The sequence below is a fragment of the Labrus mixtus genome, chromosome 15, assembly GCF_963584025.1.
Source record: "Labrus mixtus chromosome 15, fLabMix1.1, whole genome shotgun sequence".
NCBI lineage: Eukaryota > Metazoa > Chordata > Actinopteri > Labriformes > Labridae > Labrus > Labrus mixtus.
In genome coordinates, this window is record NC_083626.1 from 18,100,368 (window position 1) to 18,114,621 (window position 14,254).

Sequence of the window (14,254 nt, forward strand, 5' to 3'; positions counted from 1 at the left end):
TGCCTTCATCTGGCCCCACTGCTTTGTTGCTATGAGTTGAGCTGGTCTGGGAGGGAGGTTTCCCAGACCAGACTTAATCACTAATTAAGGCTCTTTACATGCTGATATAGAAGGTGTTCTTTAAAAGTACATCTTATATCACTCAGATGTTAATTTCATAATCTTTATAATTACACAATGTCTGGCTACATTCTATGAATCACTTTTTTTTTCTGATTTTTTTTTTTAGATTAACCAATCACAGCTTCTGAAAAAAATGTTTCATAGTGTTTTCCCATCTGCTTGAGAAACTCTGAAACATGTTAAAACTCACCACTCCCTAACAGTTTCTCGCCTTAGGAGCTCTCTTAAGGGTTAAGAAGCTTTGTGAATAACTTTTATCTTTACCATGACCAAGTATTAACTTTAAGGGCAAACGCTTAGAAAATGATTCTGAGAATGTTCTTAGAATTTTGTCACAAGCAGCCACTCTTAGTGTTTCGGGGACTTTATGAGGTTCATGAGTTTCCTTTTGTTGGTTTAAAACCAAGCCAACAACTCTGGAAGATCTGTGTTTACTTAACTGTACATACATAGTCACACATATTGTATCTCTGGAAGTGTTGGTTTAATGTTTGACCAATCACACTCAAACATGATGAACTCACATCTTTTTCCTTTCACCATTTGAAGAAGTTGTGCAGGATGTCACAGTGAGTGTTTCACATCAAAACTGACTTCTTTACTGTGGACAAATACTACAGACAAATAGCTGTTTTGCAAAAATAACTACGCATAAAGGTGAGTATGGAGAAGGCTCAGTTAAAGGTAAATATTTGCAGAAGGAACATGGTTAGATTTTTTTAAATTATTGTTTTTTTAGAAGAATCTGCTATCCTTGAAACTTATGAGGTAATGATGATTAGTTGACCAAACAAAAATGTTTTTGGCTTCCTGTTTCTGAAGTTACCGGTAGTCACTTTGACTGATTTTTAGACATTTTCTGTTCCTGCTGGTATTGATGGAGTCTTTTACCTCATTCACAAGCTGGACAAAATGTCAACCTCAAAGACATTATAATACTGATTTAATGAGCCATTTTTTAAATTTCCACCAGCTACATGTACTTCAACTTGCAATGTCTAATAATTAAAACAGGCAAATATACAAATAATGCATAATTCACTCTCTAGCTTCTAATCAGTTATTTTCTCAATATTGTGAACACAACATCATGACCCCATGATTTACATGTTTTTCTCTGTAGATGGATTCATTTTCTTGACCTGAATTGTTTGATTTCCACGGAGTCTCAATGACTCGCAATTTCACTGAAAACTGGGAGAACATTCAAAATTTTCAGGCCAGGCCAGATGATGTACTTATAGCATCATATCCCAAAGCTGAAAACCATGAACTGGATATGTCGTACCTCTTATTGAGATGTGTGTTTAAAGGTTGGAGGCTGAATTGATGATTTTTTATTGTTCATCTTTCTTTTAGGGAACACTTGGCTCTGCCACATCGCTGACCTTCTGTATTTCGGTCAGACGTCTTCAGAGCGTGAAAAATCACTTCAAATCTATAGGAAAGTTCCCCACTTGGAGGCCAAATTCAGTTTTGTGATGCCAGGTTAAACAATCATCACTCAATATGCGTCTTTATACTATCTTTTTTGTCACAGTCATATACGCCATGATCAATCATTTTTGCTACCTGATGAAATACACTAACTACTTTACATGTGTTACGCCCCGCCATGAGGCGGCCCTATGGAGCTAACAACAATCCACACATTGACCCATTGAAATACTGGTATGACCATGTCACCGGCTGGTGGAAGAAGAAGCAGACTCATTCACAAATCCGTTACATGTTTCTTACATGAGGATCTGATTGAGGTAATCTTGATGTTTTTTTTTTTATTGTATAAATTGGTTGAAATTGTGTGAAAGTGTTGATTTTACCAAATGCTCACAGGATACTGGACTGGAAATCGACAAACTCTGCCACTCTCTTGGTTTGTCTCATTCGGTTGAAGAAAAGGAAAGAATAAGAGACCAAGTGCATTTTGAAGAAATGAAAACCAACAAAGCGGTCAACTATTCATCGATTCGCACAATGCACTTCAAAATTTCACAGTTCATGAGAAAAGGTACAGTCAGTCATAATATGAAAAACATGTGACATGAAGCAGAGTCACATTTTGAGCTATAAAGTATTAGACAATTCCTCTGTTGATCTGCAGGAAAGGTTGGTGACTGGAAGAACCACTTCACTGTGGCCCAGAATGAAGAGTTTGATGAAGACTACAAGAAAAAGATGAAGGACCCCTCAGTGCAGTTTTGCACTGACATTTGAAACAGGACTGTTTCAAATTTCACAGTTGACCTAGGTCAGCTCATATCAATCGAGTGTTCCAGAGTTTGGCTTTCATCAATCATATGGAAAATGTTTCTTTTACTGAGTTTAAAGAACAATAAGGACATTTATTAACTACAACCTTTAGATCATTTCTCACACTGATACAACCAGAAAGAAGAATTTAATCGTTTTAATTTTCACTCAATTACTGGTGCTGTTGCCTGCAGGGGCGTTGGACTTTGGATGTCAGGGAGATTAATCTCGCCAGCCCCTGGTTCTCGGGAGAGGGTTCTCTGTGATTGTTTGATGCCAGGGAGTGAAATTGTAAACAAGAGATTTACAAAGAGTTCAACCTGGACTCTGACAGCAGGGATGGTTAAAGCACAGTGGGCCAGGCTGTGAAAGCTCTCTCGTCCAGGTGGGACTGGCTCCAAACCTCACAGCAATTGGCTACTGAAACTTAAACATTACTCTCTGGACATAAAACATAATCACTTTCCCGTTTGAACAATACATACACTGCCTTGTCTCTCTCTGCCTCTCTCTTCATTAAATTAATGAGTAAAATTACTGAAAGCTACATAAACTGTTGCACTGAGCCCAACAGTGAGCTTCGTGTTACCAAAGCTGTCAATCAAAATTTAATGAGTCTGTTCATGTGGGTTTGATCATAAGAGGGGCAGAGCCATCCTTGGTCTCCACCCTCAAATTGTCAAAACTCTTTGCTCCGTGTGAGCAGAACTTGCTCTAAAGTGAGCAGAGCCTCATCTCAAATAAGAAGTAAGAGAGAGAGAGAGGGAGAGAGCACCTGCAATCCTGCACTCACAAAGAAGACAGTGACATTCCATTGCCCTTCCATTTTTTGGTATATTTATGTGGTCTCTCAAGATTCAAAATAAATAAATAATAATTCACAGGAACGACTGCACCTCAGGGGACCCTTCATTGGAACTCCTGATGTTTACAGACGACACCACTGTCATCGCTTTCATCCTGGACGTTGATGAGTCTGCTTACAGACAGGAGGTGGAACAGCTGGCACTCTGGTGCGGTCAGAACCCGTTCAAGGCTGTGGAGATGACACTGGACTTCAGGAGAAGACCCCCTACACTTCCCCCCTCACCATACTGAGCAGCACAGCTTCAGGTTCCTATGGATCCACAATCTCCCTGGACCTGAAGTGCACTTCCCAAATAGACAGTATCAGGAAAAAGGCAGAGCAGAGGACATACTTTCTGTGCTACCTCAGGAAGTTCAAGGGAGCTGACAATCATGTTTTACACCGTCAGCAGTCTGTTCACTACACCTCCATCACTGTCTGGTTTGGACCTGCCATCACACAGGACAGAAACAGACTACAATGGACAATCAGGACTGCAGAGAAAAACATCCAGGGTCAGGAAATGGGCAGGGAACATCACTACAGACCCCTATCCTCCACCTGGTAGATGATACAGTGCACTGCACACCAAAACAACCAGTAGTAAGAGGGTAGAAGTCAAACACACATAACTTGTCTGTGTGTAATATCCTGATCATGTTAAAAGACCATAGTCCTGTTAGTGGTGAAACTTTGAGAAATTGCAAACAACTGTTTGAATCTAAAATAAATGCTCTTTTTTTACTATCCAGCCTATTTATTTATTATGAAAATATTTATTTTTATTTTCTCAATATTATTTACACAGTATCACAATCCTGTTAATTGGCTTGTTTTTTTTCCCGTAGATAGATTCAGTTTGTCGACCTGAATTGTTTGATTTCCAAGGAGTCTCAATGACCCGCAATTTCACCGAAAACGGGGAGAACATTCAAAACTTTCAGGCCAGATGATGCACCTATTGTAGCAAATCCCAAAGACGGTCAGTAGAAAACCAAGAACTGGATATGTCGTACCGATGTGTGTGTTATGGTTTGGGCTGAATTTTTTTTTTTTTATTGTCGATCTTTCTTTTGAGCCACACTTGGCTCTGCCACATCTTTGACCTGCTGTATTTTGGTCAGACATCTCCAGAGCGTGCCCCACTTCAGTTTTGTGATCCCCATGTTGATGGTTTAAATAGTTGACTTTAAATTATTGTAAAAGGGTGGGCCAAGAAATTAAATTACTTTAAAGGAAAGGTTGGTAATTTACCCCAGATTCACATTTTAAGATTTGGGTTGAAATTGTCTTTAGGTCATGACAGAAATGAATAATTCATGTGCTCTGAAACAAAGGAACAAAGAAAATCTGTCATCTGTAGCAGTTGTAAGCATGTAAACACTTTGAGCAATGTCTGCCACAAGATACCAATTTGATGAACAAATCATGCCTCCCTGCTCATTCTCTACCTCTTGCGTGCACTAGCCCACACTCAATGAATGTCACTTATGACAGAGACTTTACTGTGAGTTTGTCGTTGGCCGTTGTGAGTAGTAAAATAGTCCCGTTTTTTAAAAACATGTATTATGATAAAGTTTAGTGTTTACTTATCGCTGAATGAGACACGATACGACATAGTTTTTACACAAAGCAAGCGATGAACTGAGGGCCGCTTCTGGAGCAACGGCGCTTGTGCATGTTAGAGCCAAAGACAGTGAGATATACTCGTATAGTAGTTCCCAACCATATTTCCTTGGAGCCCCACCTACTTGTCAGACAGGACTCAATGTGTTAAAATTGATGGCTGCTCCTCTGATACGTTGGCTGTCCACAAGGGGGTGCCACAAGGCTCTATATTAGGTCCCTTGTTGTTTACTCTTTATATTAATGATTTGGGGAAATATGTCCAAAATGCAAATGCCCATTTTTATGCTGACGATACTATTATTTATTGTTTTGGAGAGACTATGTTAAAGGCTGTTGATCGCTTGCAAGCTGCTTTTAAAGAAATAGAAGCCCAACTCTTGTCTTTAAGACTGGTACTTAATCCAGATAAAACTAAAATGATGATCTTCACTAAATCCAGGGACAAAATTAACTGTCGGCCCACTCTATTTACATTTCAAGGTACTCTTATTGAGACCGTTTCCACTTTTAAATACCTTGGTATCATCCTTGATGACAATTTGTCTTTTAAACCCCATATCGAGAACCTGACAAAGAAACTAAAGGTGAGATTGGGCTTTTATTTCAGACATAAATCTTGTTTTTCTTTTGTTTCTAAAAAGAGGCTTATTGCTGCTACTTTTATTCCATTATTAGATTATGGTGACGTACTGTACATGACTGCCTGCTCTACCTCACTGCACATGCTGGATGCTACTTATCATTGTGCGTTAAGATTCATTACCGGCTGTAAATCACTCACCCATCATTGCACCCTGTACTCTAAAGTAGGCTGGCTGTCCCTGTCAGCTTGTAGGCCTCTTCACTGGTACACCTTCATTTATAAAGCTATTACTGGACTACTCCCTTCATACCTCTGCACCTACCTCACTTTTAAATCAAATCCATCATACAGTTTGCGCTCTCTGGACTTTCTATCTACGTCAGTCCCCAGAACTCGTACTGAGTTTGGGAAGAGGGCCTTCGTGTACTCTGCTCCCTCCGCATGGAACAGTCTTAAAAAAACACTCAAATTGCAGGAACTCATCACTATTAATGATTTTAAAACTCGGCTCACAAGTTTTTTAAAAGCTAATTTTGGAGTGTGTTAATGTTTCACTGCATAGTATTTTATCATCATCACATAATTTTTCTTTTAGTGTGTATTGTGGTGTTGTGCTTTGTTTTTGTTTAACATGATCTTGTCCTCCTTCTCCTCCTCCTCCTTCTCCTTCACCTTCTGGACTGTATTTGTCTCTTTTTCTCATGTCTGTGCTTTCTTTTTGGGTTTGTCTTATATTTATTTTTTGCTGCTGCCATTTTGGCCAGGCCTTGCTCGAAAAAGAGGTCATTTGATCTCAAGCAATTCTGCCTGGTAAAATAAAGGTTAAATAAAAAAAAATAAAAAAAATTGTCCCTAAGAAAAGCTGATGACTGGATGTACTATATTTTAGGGCACACTTACTCTAAGCATGGTTGCCTTGTACCGTGCTGAAGCACGATTGTCTCCATTCCAAAGTCCACAGGGGCAATTCTAGGATCTCTAGGGGATCTCAGTTCAAAGAAATCGCGACATCTAGAGTTGAATCCTGCTGCGAAAGCACTCACTTCATAAACAAGAAATATTCTCCTACATGTGAGACTTTTCTTAACAACAATAGAAAAAATCAAGTTACGTAAGTTTTACACCACAAAATAGTTTGTAAGGAGATGGAAGATGGAATATGCTGTTTTTGAAAAAGAATTCAATTTGTACAGGTATTGAAATCATTATTAAATTATTTATACCATATTTTGTAAGACATTCAGAACAATATGTAATTCTACTCATTGTTGAACCATATTGTTTAATGACAAGACCATTCCTTCTATTAAAGTGTTAAAATGCAGATTTGATGTAACAATGCATCCCAACACAATTGCACTTTTAAGTAATTTGCTTTTGTTTATTGTTTAAAATCGGTTGATGATCAGTTAAAAAAATGTCCCTTTAAAGAACATTACATGTCTTACACTGATTTCCTTGTAAATCAATTAGGACATCTGACTCCATAACATTCACACCGTATTTCAACAAGTCACAGTTCAGGAATGTTCCTCTTGCAGACTTGGAAAAAGCCAGGTCGCTACACTTCAGTGCGAAACTGCGGTGCAGGATTCCTCATTTTCTGCTTGTATACCTCATTAAACTGCTCATCCTGGGCCACAGTGAAATGGTTCTTCCAGTCACCAACTTGACCTGGAGAAGCAGACATAATCATTCAGGTACTTTTACTAAATAAAAGAAATTTCACTTGAGCAGAAAACACATTTCCAGGTAATAAGCAGTTTTAACTGTACCTTTTCTCATGAAAGGAGACACCTTCTGATTCATAATTGTGGTAGTGGAGTAGTTGGTCATTTTGTTTTGTTTCATACTGTCAAACTTGACCTCAGTTACAACACTCTGCTTCTCCTCAGCGGAGAAAGACAAACCAAGGAAGGAACAGAGTTGATCTATCTCTCGTCCAGCGTCCTAAAGAAAATGGAAATATCTCAGAGTTAGCCACGTAACACATACAGTACAGTAAATCAAAGATATGGTGATCATATTTTTCAACAACAGTTTAAAAATATATATTTTTTCATACTACACTGATTTCTGTCCCAACTTCGATTCACTTTTTGCTGGAGTTTTAGTGTCTTTATTTATTAAGAAATTTGACAGTTTACAAGTCCAAAAAACTCATGTTGCAGCGGTATATACCATTCTGGTCCACTCATGTGCCGCAACATGTGTGGTTCTGTTCCACTCGTGCCGCGGCATATGCCACTTGTGTTTGGCATATGCCGCGGCACGAGTGGCATATGCCGGTCTGGTCCACCCATGTACCGCTGAATATGCCGCATGAGTTGCATATGCCGTTCTGGTCCACTCATGCCGCGGCATATTGCCTTCTGGTCCACTCGTGCCAAATATTATTGGCATATGCCGCAGTACATGAGTGGCATATGAGTGGTATATAAGTGGCATATGCCGTTTTGGTCCACTCATGTGCTGTGTCAAGCCGGCAGATGCCTCGGCACATGAGTGGCATATGAGTTGCACGAGTGGCATATGAGTTGCATATGAGTGGTACATAAGTGGCATATGCCGTTGTAGTCCACCCATGTACCGAGGCATATGCTGCATATGAGTTGCATATGCCGTGGCATGAGTGGCATATGCCTTTCTGGTTCACTCATGTGCCGTGGCATATGAGTGGCATTTGCCATTCAGGTCCACTCAAGTGCTGCAGCATATGCCGCACTCATAAGCACTTCATTGTGGCGAGGGAGACTAATAACTCCTTCAGTTTAAATAGGGTCCTCGCTCCGAGGTCGGTGCTTGGGCCCTCATAATAATTCCTTGCATTCCAATAGGGTTCTTGCACCTTGTGAGTGCTCGGGCCTTAATATCCGAGTTTTGATTATCTTCAAAGATCAGTATGAGGATAAGATTGATAACACATACTTGTTTGGAGGTCACCTGAGCTCACCTCAATCAGATCTTCATAGAACAGGTAGAGAAGTTTTGAGTGAGTCTGTTTCTTCTCCCACCAGCCGTTCACATGGTCAAACCACGATCCAAACACCACTGAGAGCACAGAATATGTATTGGAGGATGTTTAGGTCACGAGAGGATTGTGAACCTCTTTTACACAAAAGGCATATAGATGGATTTTTTTCAAGTGGTGTTGTACGAGTTTATTTGTCAATAGAACCTCAGCCTACATGCCAGCTCTCTGACCGGTTTCTCAATAAAGGGGCCATCCATGCTGACCGATATCTCCTGTGGCTTACTATTGATTAGTGATGCACTGATCCAACTTTCTGAATTCTGATAAGCAGAACCAATCTTAAACCAGTGTTAAATGAATAACCTTCACCCCCCACAGTGAGGATAAGACTGGGAATAATTAATTTGCAATGTAGCATAGAGTTTTACCAACTTTGTCAACTAAAATTAATAAAATCACACGCTAACAAATGGACTTACACTGTAGGCACAATGTGGCCAACAATCTGGTTACCACTTTCAATGGCATCACTCCCCTTCTGCCGTCAGTGAGGCCTCCTTGACTACGACCTGAATTCTACTATGTGTGCAAAGCAGCCAAAGCTGTGCACTCCTTTGTTATCCATTGTTTTTACATGTAGCATTGTCTTTGCAAAGAGCCAACAAAGGTAACTTCTTCCTTTCATCTGCTTCTTGGTTTGTTTGAACTCTATCTTCCAACCCTTCAAATCAAGCAGATATTGCAAGTTGCTGTAGAAGTTGTTTGCCTGAACAAGTGTGAAAAACCTACAAATCCTGCCTTTGTTTTTCGCTCCCTTCATGATAACAATAAAGGCATAGATGTATTACATGCACTTGCTTTCCGGCAGATTGGTGCAGCCCTACTATTGACAAGTACTTCATACAAACCCACTTTAAAAAATCTTAACTATCCCTTTTACCAACTGAACTCACCCTTTCCATCTATAAAATCCTGCAGAAAGCTGCTCCAGTCCCCTGGTTCTGGCTGGAGGCTGTTCATACGGCCAAAGTGGAAATAGGACACTGCACTGTCCTTTGCATTGCGAGCCACATAGACGATCTACATAAAGAAAAAGTCAAAAAATTATAGTCTATTTGAACATAATTTGGTGAGGTCCAAAATTCCCACATTTCACATCTTTTAATACAGCGTGCAATATTTGCTTTACCCTGCTGTTTTGTTCCCAGAAAGACTTTGGTATGAACTGGACAGGAAGATGAGTTTTAATGAGACGAGGAGTGGTAGGAAGCTGGTCTGCCATGTCTTTACCTTTGTAAACAGAAACAGTAGTCATCAACTGTCTGCACACATAATTTCACCTGTTTGCGTACTAGAATAATCTGCATTTGTTTTGAACAGAGAAGGTAGGTTTACATTATCCCCACACTGCCATTTTGGACACCCCTTGGTTTGCCAGATATGAGACCAGCTATCACGTTAAACCCACAGACATACAGCGATAGAAGTTCAATGTGGCACAACTAGGATAAATATATAATATTTTTTTTTTTTTTTAGAAATAGAGAGAGGTGAGAACTCAGAATGCTTTCAAGACCGATGCATAGCTGGCAACCATATAAGCCCCTTTCTCTTATAGTAGGTGTTTAATATATTATTCAATTGATAGATCAACCTGTGAAAACCGATGGTATAATGATCTCCAGAAAGGGCACTCTCTCTTGAATAGGAACGGTCTCCTGACGCTCTGGACATGTCTTCCCAAAATAAAGAAGATCCAGGATGTAAGAGACCCACGTGGTTCCTGAGAATAAATGAATGTAGCTGTTCAGCGGCCTGAATATGGGAAACACTTGATCAATTGAAGGTAATCATCAGCATAAAATGATTTAAAGTAAACTAGGATGCAACAAGTTACATTCTCTGTCACACAAAACCCGCACCTGCTTTAGGATACGTAGCTATAAGGATATCATCTGGTCTTGCTTGGAAGTTCTGTATGTTGTCCCAGTTGTCAGTGAAGTATTTGGTCATGGAAACTCCATGAAAGTCAAACACTGTTGGCCTAGGTATCTGCTCCATCTGCTGGAATTATTATGCAAATATCAGTTACCCATAATACAATTTAAACATGAACAAATCTACCAAGAAAGACAATCACATAGTAAATCAGAAATGAAAAGGCTTAAAAAATGAATTCCAATGCTTCTTTTAGCTAAACCAAGGTACACAGAATACATTCTGTCACAAACATGGTAACAATCACATACCACGAAACTTCAATTAAAAGCCCAGCCTTTTATTGACTTCAGCCTGTGAAATTACCCCGGCTTTTTTTAGAACAGGCGTCAATACAAGACAGGCCTTTCATTATATCCAATCAGAAGTCATGCACAGCAAAGGTGGGAAAGACATAAAATTGTTAATTTGCGAATAATAGTTAACTTAAACAAATATTTTGTCTATTTAGGACAGATGTTGAGGTTCATCTTTATCTTGTTTTGTCTTGCTGCTTTTATATTCGCAAACTAAACAACACTAAATGCATCAGGGCCTCTAATCGAGACATGCCTTTATTTGTCAAAATGTGCAACAACACCACTAGTGAAAGGGACTGGGCCTTACATTTGGGATGGGCTTTTATTAGAAGTTTTACGGTAACTCCAATAAGAAATGTAAAATACATCAATCTTTAGTCTTGTTTTTAAGTAAACATAATGCAGATTTAATGTTGACATTGGCAATGCATGATTAACTGGATTCTCCTCTTACATATGACACTAACAAGTTAACAGACACGGCTTTGTTGTGTCTCTAGGACAACTTAAATATTCCTGAGATTCTAAATGAGATGTGTGCCTCTGCAGTTTAAGTTTTATGTTAAATGTTTGATGACCACCCCCAGATAGACTGCACTATGCGAAACCTGGACGTCCAGTGCTGGATACTATCCAGTCACTGTTTCATGGACTAAGTACAGCGTTTTCGTATGCTTTGAGAGACCCTGAACGTTCCCCCACTGTCACACCGCACCCACCAGTTAGTACCCAACCACTTGCATGTAACGGGACGTACATGAGATCAGAGGGGGGAAGTGTAACCCAGGTTAATTGAATTTGATTTAGCCCTCTATTTTTTTTTCTTTGAGAGGGGAGTGACCTCTGTGAACCTCCATAATTTATGATTAATCGTTTTTCATTTTATTTTGTATTTATTTATTTCCCTATTTTTTACCCAACGGGTACATGAATTTACACAGCGGTCAGGTTTTTTGAATGCAACTACTCTGTGAAGATGGCGAGCTAACCACTGAGATCTACTTACCCCCTGCTACAAGTTGGTAGGATTTAGCAAAAAAAAAGACATTCTGGAATACGGGAAAATATATTGACTTTTTTTTTTAATGGACCCAAGGAGAGCCTTTCCGATTAGGAAAGAGGACATTTATCTTGTTTGTCTTTGAACTTCTTGTTTTGTTATATTGAAAGTATTTTTGTGAAATACAATAATTATTATTTAAACTTACCTGGGTTTGGATTTTGTTGATATACACACACCTGAGCTCCCAGAGACCTGCCTTATTTCTTCTTTAGTTGAATTTGGCTTAAATGCAAAGGCCTATAACTTTAAGCACAAAGCAGGAAAAAAAATCACAGCTCTTGTTCTCCAGTAGGCTAATCTGCTAACTAAAAAACTCTTTGGGGTAGTATATTTCAAAACCAAACGTATGTTGTTGAACTTTAAATACTTCTATTTTTCCTTTTTTGAACATTCAAGAGAGAAAAAGTCTTTCTACACTCACCCTGCTGCGTACTGATTTCCCTCGACAGTGGTGGCTGGATCGTCCACACGCAAGAAGTCAGTTTGTTGTGAAATACTCAAGGTCACATCCTACACAACTTCCTGAAATGACTGTGTTTATGCTTTAAGTGATTTTTGTCAACGTTAAGCTTAGAGAAACTTTTGCTCGAGAGCTTCACTACAGAACAAGTTCGACATACCCAGACTTTCTCAGCTCAGTGTTTTCACACAATTAATCTAAACACAGTGATATTTTATTTTAGGGAACTTTCTTTTATGTTAGTTATGCACATACCACACAAATAATTACAGAACCACCTTCATTCCCACTACAAGCACAGTGTTTGTATTTGCCCTATGACCTGTATTTATTGTTCATTTAAAAGAAAGTTTATACATCATACTTTTATATTGCGATTTAATATTTAAACATTTCTTTGTAATTGTTTGTGCAGTATAGGGTGCTTTTAACTGCATGTAATTGTACAATCCTGTTCTGTATAATGAGGTTAAAGCTCAACCATTTTTCTGAATATTTAAGCATATTGGTCTCTCCAGTTCCATTGGATCATTTTAAGATATACACTACCCTTTTTTATGAATTCAAAATGTAAGTGAGGGGTCCCATATCATTTTCTTATAGTCTTCATTCTTAGCCTATAAGTGAAATGAATCTTTTGGTCACCAACCTCTCCTGCTGAACCACTGAAAATATGTCAGTTATAAGCAAGACATCTGGATTTTAATATATTATTTTTTCAAGTAATAGTTTGTCGCCCTATATACGCACCTACCTTATGAGATAGTTGGATACCTCCTTAAAAAAATAAATAATTTTTGCCAGTTATCATACCTTTTCTCAAAAGAGATGCCATTCTGAAGTTCATTGAGTATAGTGCTGAATGGTTGACCATTCATTTTAACAAGCTGAGCCCTGCCTGCAATTTTTTCATTTTCCCCAGCTGAAGGAGGCAAACCAAGGAAGCTGCAGACATCTATGTCTATTCCCCGTCCAGTATCCAGGAAACATAAGTACATGTTACATAAATGCAAACAAGAAATGCAATTACAGCGCTCTTATGAATTCTTTGAATTCTATGAGTTCTTTGGTGGTGCTAAAGATGGCAGAATCAGTGTTCACATAAAACTTAGATTGTCCTTTTAAACATCTATAAACCAACTAGTATTAAATGGTGCTCTTGTTATATATTTATGCATGAGTTTGGTCTTCAATTCTGAGATCATGACTTACTCACTTTAGTTCAGATATTATAATACTTTTCTTCAAAAGCCTGTTTGGCACTTAAATTGTCACTGCTTGCACTTAGATATTCCCTGCTCATGCTCAAACTGTATGCTTACACTCAAATATTGAAGATGGATGTCTATGAAAATCTGGATACAGATTTTCATAGACATCCCTTATGCTGCCTCAACAAACTGTGAAACATTTGCTCAAAGAATTTAGTTCTGCTCTCAATTTTTACAGCTCTTTCAAAACCCCCCAACCCCTCGAATACAGTGGAAGATCTCTGCCGCATTAAGGGAACTCTTATTTTGCTTTTCGACTGTCCTGTTACTCCATGCAGTAATTCTTATTAGTGCCTGTCTTCTCTCACACTATAAAACTTGTATTTATACTTCCTTGGCTTTTTTTCAAAGACGTTTGAAATAAAAAGGTATGCTTTATGAAAAGCCTGATACTCAGATAAAGAAAGCTCTTTCCTTAATTTTGACCAAATATGTATCTCTTCTGATATATGTAGTAACTCAGGGCTCTGTTCTTGACCCACTTTTAATTTCCCCTTTTTGCTAAATTTTACACTTATGGAGATCATTTCGATTTATGTTTAACCTCTGTTGTGTGCTTTTCAAGGCAGATGCTTATCTTTAAATTATGAATTAGGGCCTGCCAGTCTAAATGGAAAAAAAATCTTATGAAACTAATATGCTGGTTAATACTTTAGTGTTCAGTCTTATGCTCATGCTTGAGGAAGATTACAGTCTAATGAAGTTATATGTATATATTTTTTCTTTTAAGAGAAACATAAACAAATACAGCTGA

The 14,254-nt window shown here is 38.6% G+C and overlaps 1 protein-coding gene and 1 pseudogene across 2 annotated transcripts; one reads left to right on the top strand and one right to left on the bottom strand.

Annotated features, from left to right (window-relative positions):
• Window positions 1-1,738: 1,738 nt before the first annotated feature.
• On the top strand, window positions 1,739-2,366 carry LOC132989559 (cytosolic sulfotransferase 1-like; annotated as a pseudogene).
• Window positions 2,367-6,491: 4,125 nt separating this feature from the next.
• LOC132989380 (cytosolic sulfotransferase 1-like) lies at window positions 6,492-12,394 on the bottom strand. 2 transcript variants are annotated; one of them, XM_061056980.1, is made up of 8 exons: window positions 12,191-12,394; window positions 10,332-10,470; window positions 10,064-10,192; window positions 9,599-9,699; window positions 9,363-9,489; window positions 8,389-8,486; window positions 7,211-7,385; window positions 6,492-7,109 (listed from the first exon to the last, which is right to left on the bottom strand). In XM_061056980.1, exons 2-8 carry the CDS (start codon window positions 10,468-10,470, stop codon window positions 6,997-6,999), a joined length of 882 nt encoding a protein of 293 aa, XP_060912963.1. In that variant the 5' UTR covers window positions 12,191-12,394; the 3' UTR covers window positions 6,492-6,996. The 2 variants fall into 2 exon arrangements, with proteins under 2 accessions (XP_060912963.1, XP_060912962.1); XM_061056979.1 differs by having other exon boundaries at window positions 10,332-10,473.
• Window positions 12,395-14,254: the final 1,860 nt, after the last annotated feature.